Source organism: Athene noctua, chromosome 11, assembly GCF_965140245.1.
Source record: "Athene noctua chromosome 11, bAthNoc1.hap1.1, whole genome shotgun sequence".
NCBI classification, from domain to species: Eukaryota; Metazoa; Chordata; class Aves; order Strigiformes; family Strigidae; genus Athene; species Athene noctua.
Genome location: NC_134047.1, coordinates 5,377,038 through 5,390,378, shown reverse-complemented (window position 1 = coordinate 5,390,378; position 13,341 = coordinate 5,377,038). Strand labels below are relative to the sequence as shown.

The 13,341-nt window shown below is 41.4% G+C and overlaps 2 protein-coding genes across 5 annotated transcripts in view; one reads left to right on the top strand and one right to left on the bottom strand.

Annotated features, from left to right (window-relative positions):
• The window catches only part of CD99L2 (CD99 molecule like 2), a 34,513-nt gene extending 28,851 nt beyond the window's left edge, over positions 1–5,662 (top strand). Inside the window, exons 10-11 of the mRNA XM_074915109.1 lie at positions 1,301–1,366; positions 1,818–5,662. Coding sequence (XP_074771210.1) covers positions 1,301–1,366; positions 1,818–1,882 — 131 coding nt within the window. The 3' untranslated portion in view covers positions 1,883–5,662. The remainder of the gene's footprint in view (positions 1–1,300; positions 1,367–1,817) is intronic.
• A 430-nt stretch (positions 5,663–6,092) lies between these two features.
• The window catches only part of MTMR1 (myotubularin related protein 1), a 41,795-nt gene continuing 34,546 nt past the window's right edge, over positions 6,093–13,341 (bottom strand). For all 4 annotated transcript variants that reach the window (XM_074915618.1, XM_074915620.1, XM_074915619.1 and 1 more), the window contains one exon: positions 6,093–9,513. In XM_074915618.1, the coding sequence (XP_074771719.1) occupies positions 9,349–9,513 (165 nt within the window). In that variant the 3' untranslated portion in view covers positions 6,093–9,348. The remainder of the gene's footprint in view (positions 9,514–13,341) is intronic.

Here is a 13,341-nt window from a genome sequence, read left to right as displayed (position 1 = left end):
TCTTACAGCACGTCTCCTGCTCACTAGCCCTGGGCTATGGCTCAGCCTCTCTGGTCCCCTTGCCCCGGGCCACTTGCTGTGCCCGGGCAGGATGGAGCTGTCAGTGCTGCTCCAGCAGCTCCTCTCCTGCCTCCACGGCTTGGCCGGCCGCAGACTGCAGCGTCTGTGCTGGCATGGGGTGTGATGGGTGGCTTTTAGCCAGTTGCAGAAACTTAATTCTCTCCCGTGCTTTGAAGGCAGCAGCTGCCCCACTGCTGTACGAGGGCTCCCACCATGCTGCGTTGCCCTGGCCCAGCACTGTTCCCCGTTTCCCTTTTTCCCTGTGAGATACGAATGAGCCCCTTGAAAACCCAGTGGTGAAGCACAGCAGGTCGCTGTCGTGCTTGGCGCTGCCTTTAGATGCACATAAAGTTTAGATGCCTAAAAAGAGGGGTCTTGCGTGGCTGCAGCGTGGGTTGCCTCAGCCTGCCTCTGCCAGCCAGCACGGCCCCCACCCCACCCCTGGTCCCTCCCTAACGGGACACAGCACTCAGCACAGCACTCCCATCTCTGCCTCTCCCCAAAGAGGGCCTTTAGAGAAGCTGGAGAGCGTGGCTGAGGTCAGTGGCGCACCCCAGGCAGTCTTAACTCAATCTTCTTCAGCTCTGACCTGAAGCAGGGCGAGCGGAGCCCCCCCCAGCCCCTTGCTGCCACCCTGCAGCCACCCGCCTGCCCGGCAGCGCCCAGCCGTGCCCCTTCCTCTGGGCCGCATTCGTTGCAAACATTGGAAACTACTTTGCATTTAAGGAACTTATTCAGAATTTGACATCCCACGGGGATCCTGCTTCATTACCACAGCCCTGCTCTAAACTGCTTCTTGCAGCTCTGCATAACTTAAGCTTTTAACGGGAACTGCACCATCCACCGAGGCGTGGAGGCAGCCCCTGCCGCACAGCGGTCCCCTCCGCCAGGCGTTACCTAGTCCCTGCACTTGTAGCCGAGCCCCTTGGCACAGCAATTAGCCTTGCTGCCTTGCGTGAGAAAGATGAAGCAAGAGACTCAGAAAAAAGGGCTGCTGTTAGCAGCTGTGCCTTCAAGGCAAGCCTCCACGGTCACTTGAAAATCCGGCTCCGGCAAGGCTTTCTCCGCACTGTTTATGGTTTACTGATGTTTTTGTACTGCTGTTAATGCAGAGGAGGTTGCAAAAAGGCATGTTAGCTTTTACAGCAGATGGGCCCATTACCAGAGTTTTTAAGGCATCAAAGCAAATAATTTTTACTTTCTACCCTCCCACTTTACTCTCTTTATTGTTACTTCTCAGAGGGACTTAACTCGGAATATGTGAAAGGAGAAAACATGGAAGCTGTTGTAAGCGAGGAACCCCAAGGTGAGAACCTTGCATTCCTTACCCTGTCCGCATCCAGCCACAAAAGCAGCTTTTCTGAAGGACTCTCTTAAAGTAAGTCAGTCCCTCGTGCTGTACTGAGCTGCCTGTCTCTTTGATGAAGACACCACTTAGGTGGTGCTTCAGCTTTTTGTGAAACACCCACCACAGTGCTTCTCCCCCTTCACTGCACACAAAGGAAAGCCATGGTGAGACCAAGGAGCTCATGCTGCAAACGATGGCAGTTAATATTTAGCTTTCATGTTTTCAGCCATCAAGAGTGTCTTATACAAGAAAAGCGTGATCCTTCTTTCACTGACAGATAATCAAGGCTGCTGCAAAGGCTCTTCCAATGTCACATACAACCAACCAGTACCAGGCAGCTGTTGCTTGCACTCTGGTTCCATCGTGTGCTATTGTATTCATGATTTTTTTTTTTTTCCTTTCTTCCTAGTTAAATATTCTGTACTGGAAACACAGTCAGCAGAACCACCAAAACAAGACAGTGCGAAGATATAAAGCATGACCTGGGGCTAGAAAACAGTCAGCAGCAAATGGAGATCTTACATGCTTGTAATTTTGCTTTTTATTTAATTTGACTCCAAAGCTATTTAATGTGTACTTAGGCTTGAACTGGCTTCTTATTGCTCTAGGCTTTAGGGTTAGAGAGGTGCTACATTTTGGGTTTTTTTGTTTTTGCAAAAGAGGTATGTTTACATTTAAGTAATATTGTAGGTTTGATGTCCACTTGTATGCAAACCAACAGAAGGTGCTTCAGTCGTGGTCAATTTTCAATTAGGGACAAGATCTTTTTCAAGGAGCAGAGGAGGTTACAGGGGTGAGGACAGTGAAGTGCCTGTACACAGCAATCCAAAGCGAACCATTCAAAGCCCTTTGTAAAGCACCTCCAGCCAACTTCTGCCATCAGCTGTGGGCACCCAAGGGTGGTGATGAAAACTGCTCATCTCCTGAGGGGAGATGGCAGTCCTTAGCGTAGCTGCCCCCACCACTGAAGTGCCTATGGGTTAGGTCCTGGGGTGGCCTCGGGCTGAGGCAGGTGAGTCCCTGCTCCAAAGGCAGGAGCTGAGGGTGCTTCCACAGCACTGGGCTTCTAACCAAATAAAAGGACCTGATTTTCACACCAAGTCATAAATACAAGCAATGGCAGTGTGTGCAGTGTCCACTTCTAGCAAATCCCCTCTGAACGCTTGGCTATGCTAGAGATCAGAATGGAGCTGAAGGTGCCAAGCGATAGTTTGTGTGACATGAGATACCTGTGTTGTCACTGAAGTGAAAACTGTCTGTGTTTGGATGTTTTCAAGGACAGGTTCAGATCTCATTCACACTAGAACAAATTACAGGTTTAACCCAAAAGAAAACAACCAAAGTTGGTATCCATTAAGACCTTATCACTTGCTACCAGAGGAGTCAAGCTTAGCAAGATGCAGCCCCCCATCTTCTCCTTTTACCAGCAAGTATTTAGAGCACTCCCTGGCACCCCAGGCAGAAAAAAGACCTAAAGCTTCATCCTTTGTGTCACCGACTAACCTTTAAAAAAAGGCAGAATCACGCAAGAGGATGGGTCCTCCATCCCCGTCCTGTGTGGGGTTCCTCCAGCTTCCTGGGACGCACGTGGCTGCGCGTGGCGCTCGGCAGGACACAGGGCTGCCGCCACCACAGCCCTCTTCAGCGGGAAACCAGTATCAAGACCTGACCTTCACTGTCTTGCAAGAATTTGTGTTTCTTTCTAATCCCTCCCTAACCCTTCTTTACTGCTGCTAAAATGTGGATACTGCCACTTTCCTATACATTTATCCAAATCCATGATTGCTTAAAAAGCATGCTGTCAAGCGAAGGAAAACTCACTTTACGTGGTGCAAGAGGTACTCACTATTTATATATAAACCTGAAATGTGTGCATTTTGTACTGTTTTGCAAATCCCATATTTTGTGAATGTGTGTAAAAAAAAAAAAAAAAAAGCCTTTCAGTCTGATGTACAAATTCACAGCTTTCAGGTAGACATGACTTACTTACGGAAGGCCTTGCCAGGAGGTGAATCAGCCTCGGAGCATTGCTGCCTAACAGCTCCATTTGAAAGGAAATTGTCTAGTAACATGGTTAAGTATTTTGCAATAGCTGCACAATTCTTTACGCTCTTTTTAACACTTGCATTTTTAAAGCCTTACACTAGCTCTAGCAGAACAGCTACAGTGTTTTATGAGGAAGAGGAGTTCTAGGGATATATGGTGCCTCACATGTATTCAGAACACTTAGGCTACAACAATACTGCTGCAAACTACTGCTGCTTTGTTTTATGAATGTGTTTGGATTAGAAAACAGAAATATTTAATTAGTGGCTGCTTAGAGAGCGGCAGCAGAGGAACTAGAGATGGGATCACTTTGTGTTTGCTGACTCCCAGAGAAGGGTTTTCATGGAGGAAGCACGGTCTGCAGGATCTGGATCATCACGTGCAGGAGCTCAGATGCCAATGAAGTTTGTGTATCATCTCCCTTCCCAAGCACCAGCGCCTCTTTTTCTTTCTTAACTGAACACATTTGAAAGCTGTAGCATAAAAAATTTTTTTTTAGAAAGTTACTGTAGATGAAATGTTACAACGTGGCAGTGATGATCCCTAGGAGCTGTTTTCCTAGCTTAGATCAAGTGACCAGAATTCCATTTCTCGTTTTGCAGATGACTGTGTTTTCTGTAGATGCACATCATCACTTTTATTGCATTTCTACGACTGTGCCCTCCCTGTTTGTCTAGTGGACAGTGCAATGGAGTGTCCAGCATTGCTTAAAGAATATAACACCTACCCCTCCTGTGGGAAACTCTTACACTAGAGCACAGGAGAAAGACATGTCTAAAAACTGCAGTTAAAAAAAAAAAAAAAAAAAAAAGCGCAAAGCTGTTTCACTGAAAAAAACCCACCCAGAACTCAGAAGTTGCTCCTTTCCTCAAGGCCTTTTCTGTGACTTTGCTGAATACTTAGACCTTAGTGTAATCTCTATGTATGTGGAAAACCGCAAATGCACACTGAAAGGGAGCACTTTTTCAAAAATTCACAGTAACAGAATCCAAGATCTCTTTCTCTAGGATTTCAAATAGGAAAATATTGACAAATACCGCAATAAAGAAGTTAAACTCGGTCTTCTCTTCAAAACTGGACAGAAGTCTAAGTCTTCATGTGTTAAATGTCAGTAAAGGCTCAGATTGCTTTTTACTGCAGTCTGCCTCCTTCTCCATCCGAACTGTCAGAGCAGTCTCTGAGAAGCAGGGACTTTATACATCATCTATATTTCAGGCATTGTAGCAACTGAGAGGATTCCTGTGTACTTTCCCAGTAGTGATCCAAGTTCTGAAACAACCGACCCAGCACTGACCTCTCAAACTACTTTCATTTAATTAGTATCTATTCTCTTTAAAATTGGATATGGAATTTCTAAAAATCCTGCACGTAGGTTCTATATGCATGGTATGAACTTTCTCATCCTTCTTTATATAAAAAGGTCGTAAACCACTGGAAAACTGGGATTTATTTTTTTCATGAGTCCAAAAACTATATATACAGCTGTCCTGAGAGTTTATGTACTACCTGTTGTGAGCTTTCTCTTACCACACCTCACTTTAGCTTAACTAAAGCTATTTTTAATAAAATTCAGAAAAGGTTTCTCAATTACAGAGAACAGAAAGAATTTATCTAGCTCTTTTCCTGTTGCTTCTTCTATCAATTACCTGCATTTTCCTTTGGCAATACTGGAGTAGTTTCTTCACCTGAGATTTAGCAATACTGTAGTACTTTCTTCGGTTTAGATTCTTCAGTTGAGAATACTCTGACATGAATTTCAGATTTTTTTGGCACTATAAACTCAGTCATTTTCATGCAACCCCACTAAAGACCCCTTACAAGTGCTATATTGTAATTCTTAACGACTCATTTGTTGTGATAAAAATGGAATTAGTCCATTTCAAATGCCATTTCAAATTCTGAAAAGGATGAGTCGACAGGCTAAGGCTTCAAAAATATGCTTCTGCAACAGAGGAAGTTCAGGAATAAACGAAGTTCAGACACAGTATTGTGAAATTAGAGAATCCTTTCTTTTGAGTGAAGTTCTCACTTAAAAGCAAGGCATATTGTTTGCTGATGCAGAAGTGATCTCTACCCAATGAAAGATGAACGTTAATCTGTAAGAAAATAAAATTAATTTTGCTAATGTGCATGTAAGGATCATGAGGGTAAAAAACAGAATTTGACTGCCAACGGAAAACACCAAATAAAACAAACTGACTAATAAGACATGTCAGACTTATCTTTTGTGGTGTTTTTTATGTGGGAAATAAATGGGGGGTTATATCCTTATTGTACATCACCTCTTCTATAACTAAAGACTTTATTTAAAAACCAGAACAAACTAGACTTTGTGAGAAAACAAGTATCATTTTGAAAGCTTCAATTTAATGGTAAAAATTAAATATTTGCACACACACACACGTGCGCGCTCTCCTCAGGTCACCCAGTGACTACAGTCTAGGTAGTGCCCTGTGTCCCTGGCTGCTCTCACCACGGCTGCTTTTCGTTCCTTTTCCCTGCCCTACCTTCCCTGCAGCTTCCTTTGGATTTTCATATCCAGTAGGTGAATCTCTCATGCAGTGCAAACTAAGCTTTTGATCTTTGTATAACGATGCAGTGCTTAGTCTCACAGTCAAAAAAGGTGGTTTGTATTTCCAACTAGCTACTTCTGACTCGTATTTCTTCTAGAAATAAAACTCTTTCTTCGCAACTGCACAAAATCTGGCAGTCAAAAGATCTCTAAAATGATACCCACGTAGTTCAGCAGATGTGATCTCTCAGCAAATGGACATTCCTTTTGGCTTTTTAACATAAACGCTTCACCTGGGGAATGCTCTGAACCGCCCATTTTAGTTTGTCCTCTGCTGTGGGGTTCAATGCCCATGAATGGGAGCTCTTGATTCCTTATTTCCAGTTTTTCAAGAACCGGCCACTCTTGCTGTTATTACATACAGCATACGAATTAGTACAGCTTTTCTCAGAAAATAAGAAAAATCAAACACTTCTTGTTTAAAGCTTTAACTCCTTGAGAGGAAGGCTGCCCATGCAGGGAATAAAACCAGGCAGACAGGAATGTTTACCAGCTTTAAAAGCCTTCTTCCATTTTAATGAAACAGCAAAAAATTACTTTTATCTACAAAAGAGGAAATGTGTAATTCAGCTCTGAAACAGGACTAAAATGGGAAACTGTCTAATGCTGATGATTCACGTAACTGATTTTATAAGCAAAAAATGTTTCAGTTGGCTCCCAAGGCTTCATCCCATTCTGGGACACCAGATTCAGGTTGTTCCCCCTCCCACATGTCATTGATAATAGGAAAATCCTAGAGGTCAAACTTAACTGCTTGCTGTCGTCTTTACACATTCCCTTTACACTCAGCAGACTCAAGACCAAAAACCAAAGCAAAAGAAGATACAGCTTTTAAATCAGAAGTTAATAGTTCTGTCCAAGGTGCATCAGACAGAGAACGGGGTTCTGCTCTTTCCTCAGCCAGTTCAATACTGTCTTAGTAAAAAATAGAAAATAATGACTATTATTTGTTAAAGCAATAGGAAAAAATCTGATTATCGAGAAGCAGACTGAGTACAAAGACAGTCACTTCTCCAATACAGAGCTACACTTTAACTAGCATACTCGAGCCATATAATACCTTTGAAAATGTCCATGCTAAGTACATACAAAACCATCCATTGTGCTTACACACAGAACAGCAGGACCCCTCCCCCAGTGCTTTCCCCGCAGATCAGAGAGGACGCACTGAGCTGTGCTGAAACTCGTGGATAAACAGCCAGTCAGCTGAAATAACTGGTATTCTTCTATGCAAAACCAAATTCTCAGATTTTAGCTCTAGGAATCTAAGCTTTAAAAATCTCAGAATACCCAAGCTAATCCAGTCGTCACTTTTACAATAATTATAGAGGAAATGTTGTGATTATTAGCACCAATAAAGAGAAAAACTTCAAAAGATTTTCTTTAGCACTGCATTTTAGAGATAATGTGCTTTACTTCAGTATACAGTTAAAATGTCAAGGAAATCCAAAATATGGAAGAGTTTAATTCAATACCAGCTCAACATATTTTGGCAATGTAAAATTCACTGCTGGCATACTGTTCAGCAGAACCATTTTTACAAGAAAACATCTTTCATTATTTATAAAATGCCTGAGGTTGATTAAGAGATGCAACACTGCAAGCCTTCCTAAACTTTGCTCTTGTAGGTATCTATTATAAAAAGCATTCACGATAATAAAAAGGACATGGTGAAATACCCTGCACGGTAAACTTGTAAGACTGGATACAGCACATTAGCCTTTCCAGTTGAAGTTGCAAAGTGCTCAGCAGCTCACCTTACTCATTAACTGTACGCTGTAGATATATATGAATGCAGAGAAACAGAAAAGCGCCATCACAAATTAAGAATAAATGTGCAGTAATAAACAATACTCACAGACAGTAAAAACCACAATCGGCATATAGAATCAATTGGCTCTTAAGAACAGGGCTTAATTCCCACGAGCAGAACTTGGAGCAATACAAGCATGAGTCAAAAAGCAGAGCTGCAGTATTTAAGCACCCTAAGGAGAACCAGATTCTCATGAAACACAGCAAGGAAAACAATCCAGGGGAAATTTTCAGTGTGCACCATTCCTGGGCCTTCCAAGAAGGCTACCGAGTAATTTTTTAAAAGGTTGGATTTTATGGTAATCAAATCTCTCTGATCCGAATATTTTGAGAAGGAGATGAAAGAAAGTTGGGAACGTATATTTTGTATGAAAACACAGTTAAATTATTCAATTTACAGAAAAAAATTCTAGCAGCAATTTAAAAAACAAAAAGCCAAGAGGCTTTATTTCAAGAAAACCAATTAAGATCATATTATTTAAAAACTCTGTCAAACAAAGTCATTACAAGTTAAGGTCTTCAAAAGGGTTTGGACAGGCAGAATCCATTTTCTGAACTTACAGCTTAAAACCACGGGAGTATGCATATGTTTAACATCACATACACATGTGTATAAACGCACACAGCTTTGCATTTTGTGTGTACACTTTAAAACAAAACACGCTTAACAAAATATGGAGCTATACAGCCTATACAATTTACACAGCTGGGTGTCATTGCAACCCCAAATATTAGCATTTCCTAGAAAACAAACTTTTACTTTGTACAAGACCTTGACATGAATAAATTTACCCCTCGCTCAGGAGGCTGGAACTGAACAATAAGCTAAACAGTCAAAAGACTTCATTTCAACTTGTACAAAAGGCATTAAAAAACCTAAAATACATGCTTTACCAAATATATTACATCATACAAGTCAGTGTGGTGTACTTAATAAATCCAGCTTAACTTTATCCACTTTAAATGGCATATTTAGTTGAAATGTAAAACTGACTACACTGGAAAACATTTATTTTAAAATCTATTTCCATGTGCATTAATCACCTAAAAAAAATAAACTGCTCTAGCCAAAAAAAATATATGTATTACTGAGTGAAATGAGGAGCTCCCATTCAGAAAAACATTCTGTGTAAGCATCATGTGGCATTTCATCTGATTCTCTCAACCAGGCATGGTACCCTAGGCAGTGGGAGAGGCATTTTTCTGTCTGCTTGGCAGATGGATTCCTTTTCAGGATGGTTAAATTGTTAGTTGCTCAAAACAAAGTTTAATTTCACAATTGGTGATTTAGCTAGAATGTCAAAACACGTGTGGGAACTGCCAACAAGAAAATACATCACATCTATTGAAGCTCTTTTTGGCCTCGTCATGATAATATCAGACACAGAATAAGGCAAGTAGATCATAGCAATTACAAGTCACTCACAATCCTTTTGTGACGGGAAAAGCATTTCACCCTCCCTCTCTGTATTACCTGACACAAATTTTTTCACGTGGTTTTTGTTACACATCACACAGAGGTGTGCACTGGTGTGGCTGAATGGGAAGGAGATGAACCTCTATCAGAGGAGGAAGAAATGGATCGGGTAGCAGCTTCCCGCTGCAAATCTTCAACCTTCTTCTGAAGCTCCGTCCGGATGGCAAGGAGCTCTTTAAGATTTTGATGGATTGGAACCTGCCAGGACAAGAAAGAAAAGGCTTTGACTCCCACAGTGAGTTATCTTCTCAAGCAATGCTTCCACTGTTTTCTTCATTAACACAAGGAATCCAACCCCTATGAATTTCAGTATATCAATATTTAGGGAAAGTGTTTCTTTAGTCATTTGATTAAACATTTCAGCAAACTGTCTTTTTCTAACACCACAGTTGGCAGGAAACCTTTTCAAAAGACTGTTTCCAAATGGTCTTGATGGGATACCAAACAGACTTCAATAAATGTACCCCTATCCCTTATCAATACCACTTTCAGCTGAACTTAAAATGCCTTTCCCGGGAACTACTGCCCCTGCCTGTTGGGACAGAACTTATTATGTAAAGAGAGTAGAGTTCACAAAGCTGGCTCCGTACAAAGCATCTTGTTACTCCTCTAACCAGGCATCTTTCCAAGAGTCTGACCCCTTCCAGCCTGTCAGTGAGAAAAGTGCAGCAGCCAAGTGAATTGTACTTGTGGTGGACCTCCCAGAGTCACACTCCAATAAACCTTTTATAGAAGTGCTTGTACAGGTTTCTATCTCTGCTTCTGACAGTGCCCCAAAAACACCAGAGATGCACCACTCTGCATTTTTCATGCTCATCTGGAACATTCAACTATATCATGGCCAAAGGAAGATGCAAGCCACACTGGTTTTTGCAGCTGGATCTGTTATCTCAGAAAGCAGAGAGAGACCTTCCCTTCTTCCAAATGCCACAGAAAGGCCAAAAAAGTTTGACTGTAAATTGCTTTAATCTATTTTATCCTGTATAAACTCCAATTGTTTATAGCTTTTGGAAAGAGCAAGATGGGAAAAAGAATTTAATTGGGCTGGCAAGCCAATAGTGGGGAAATGAAACAATGGGAAACCTATGGATTGGTAGATGTTGTAAGTAATTTATACCCCGGGCTTCTGGAATGCCAGGCCTTCGGGGGATTGCATTCACCCGTGATCACTTCCTACTGCTTCAAAGTGTTTACAGGGCTGGGATGCACACCTGAGCACAAAATTTTCACATGGCGCTATGTGAAGAAGATGTCAAAAACCAGAAAGGGTTTCTCACTATCAACACACAACCGAGTCACAATTTAAGTCTTTGTGAATTCTGGCTTTGTGAAGAAAATACATCAAAAATCCATGCATTTGCTTTTGATATTTTCAAAACCTAACACTCACGTTTCTGAAACAGAAAAAACACCTGTTAGAACTAAACTTAAAAGAGTTAAATAGTATCAAACAGTCTCTTTTAGGTCAACATTTTTTTGGCCATATATTTTTTTCTCGTTTGTGGCTTAGCCCATGAACAGAAACTTCACTGCATTCTCAAAGTGCTGCTCCCAGTACTCTGGGAGTCACCAGTTCATCCAGCATGTCATCTAAACCAATTCAAAAAGTGTAACTTTTTGAGTCTTCAGCAGAACAATCGCTGCTCATCACCAAGCTCCCAATGACCCCGGAGTCCTGCCTTCACTATGCAATCAATTTCTTCTCTTCTTGCAATCTTCTCCTGCATCCACCATGCAGTCTTTAGCAAGTGAGGCCATAAGACAACAGCCTCCTTCACTAATGAAACACAAAGCTCACCCTCCAGAAAGCCAATCTCATTTTTCTGAGGTGGTCTACAGAAAAAGTATACACGTAAAAACATGGCAAAATTGAGTCTGGTGATGAAGTTTGTCCAAGATGCTGTAATAAATACTATGGAAAATTCGAATTTCAGTGAAGACCAAGACTTTCTGGATTAGCACCCCCTGTATTTTTTTTGTCTTTCCTCAAGTAAAAGATCCCTTGTTCATACACTCCCACTTCAGATTTCTTCTTTATGAAGACATTTTCCTGAAACACTCAGTTCTGTAACAGAGTGATTTACCATTGGTATCATTAGTCACGCAAGCCCTGGGTCACAGGAGATTTGTACACCTGATTTCTGCACAGCTTAATCATGATTCAGCATAACAGCCCAATTTCTCTTAGACACTTTTCATGCAGGCATTAGCCAGTGTGTTCGACTGCACAATGCTCAAACACTCATAAAAAGCTGTTCCATAGAACTGGCTTTTGGGGAACATACTACAAATCATTTCAGGATACTCTACACAAAAGCCGCTGCAGAAATTGGCATGCTGTGTAAAGTCCTTCAAGGAGGAAAAGTGTGGCTGCACGTCTCAATCCTTCTTCTGCATTCCCCCCGAACCTATTAGAACAAGACACATGCTCAAACTCTGACGCAAGTGCTGTTCTCCCCACACGTCCATCTTAAAGAACAGGACTCTCTTTAAATAAATTAGCTAAATAGCAACAATGACATTTAAAAAGTCTGTGTATATTCAAGTCATACAAAAAACTCTTCAACATTAAGATTGCAAAATTATGATCTCAAAAAATTAGGCGGTGTCAGAATGAAGATTACTTCTCCAAACTCAATTCTGTACCTCTCTATAAAATCGTTGGTTAAATAAGTATTAAAATACTAGTTTCCCCCTTGTATTCCTCATTTATTCCGCGCACAGTTTGATGCTACTCAATTACTGAGCAGTTACTCAATATTTAAGTTTTCTTTGCAGTGTCTGACCCCATCCTTTATTTATTCTTCTGAACTTAAAATACTTTCCTTTTCTGTGCTTTCATCTCATGTCAGGAAACAAATCTGCAGCACCCTAATAAGTATGGGAGTACAAACACGCCACTTTCACAGACAAGGATCTGAAGCAAGCACCTCCTAATTTTGCATACCTCAGATCTCAAATTGGTTTAATAGATAACTTAGCAATTCTGCAATTTGGCCCTGTGGGTATCAAGCAGGACACCCAGTAAGTAAGGAGCACACACATGGTGACCACTCTGCTGCAGGTGATCTCCCTTACAACAGAGGAATCCTATGGCAAAGGCAGGGAGAAACTTCCTTTCTCCAGAGCAGCATCCTGCTCCCTTACCCATGGGACAATTCTTCCTTTGTCTGCAGCCATGCCCCCTCCAGACTACTTTCCCAGATTGTATTCCATGGGTTGAACAGAAAGCAAAGACCTCCAACACTCGGAGCATTATTCACTCCTAGTTCCTATTCCCAGTCAGTCACAACTCTCTCATAGACTCTGTATCAAATCCATCTCTCAGTCTTTTTACTCTCATTTATTCTCAGTCCTTGAGAATTCACTGAGATTGTTCCAGCCTCTGAATTGGATGGATTTCTTCCAGGATATGAGGAGGCACATTTCTGAAACATAATCCCTCTTACTAAAAACTCACATTTGCCCTAGAGATGGACTATTTACAGAAAAACAGACCCCTGCCCCACCAAAAGAACTCTACAATACCAGTATTTTCATATGGGAAAACGTTTTTCTTAGTCACATTCTCATAAGAAACTGAGCCTTCTTGGATGAGGTTTTACAAAACAATTCAATCAGACACACACACTTGGTGACTCAGTACAAATGATTAGAGCCCAGCAAAGCTGTAAGCAAGGCAGAGTAGGTCTTACAATGGGGGGAAAAAAAAAAGGTCAGCTTTAAAATGCTGGCCATCTTTTAGGAAGTGCATGTTAGATGCCAACACTGCAAGACAGTTCTACATAAATATCCACAAGCCATTTCATAAGGTAGTGTAAACATGAATGGTTTTCTAATGTCAAGTCTTTCCCAGGAAAAGACTCTTGCCTTGCCACTTAATACAGAATCATGTAGATGCACAATATTGTAAAACAATAAAATTGCAAAAACAGATTTCACGCACTAAACTTCTGATACATGCTTTAGTTTCATGAAACAACATGTCAGATTCAGTCTAGAGAAATCTTTAGCACTTCCAGAGTA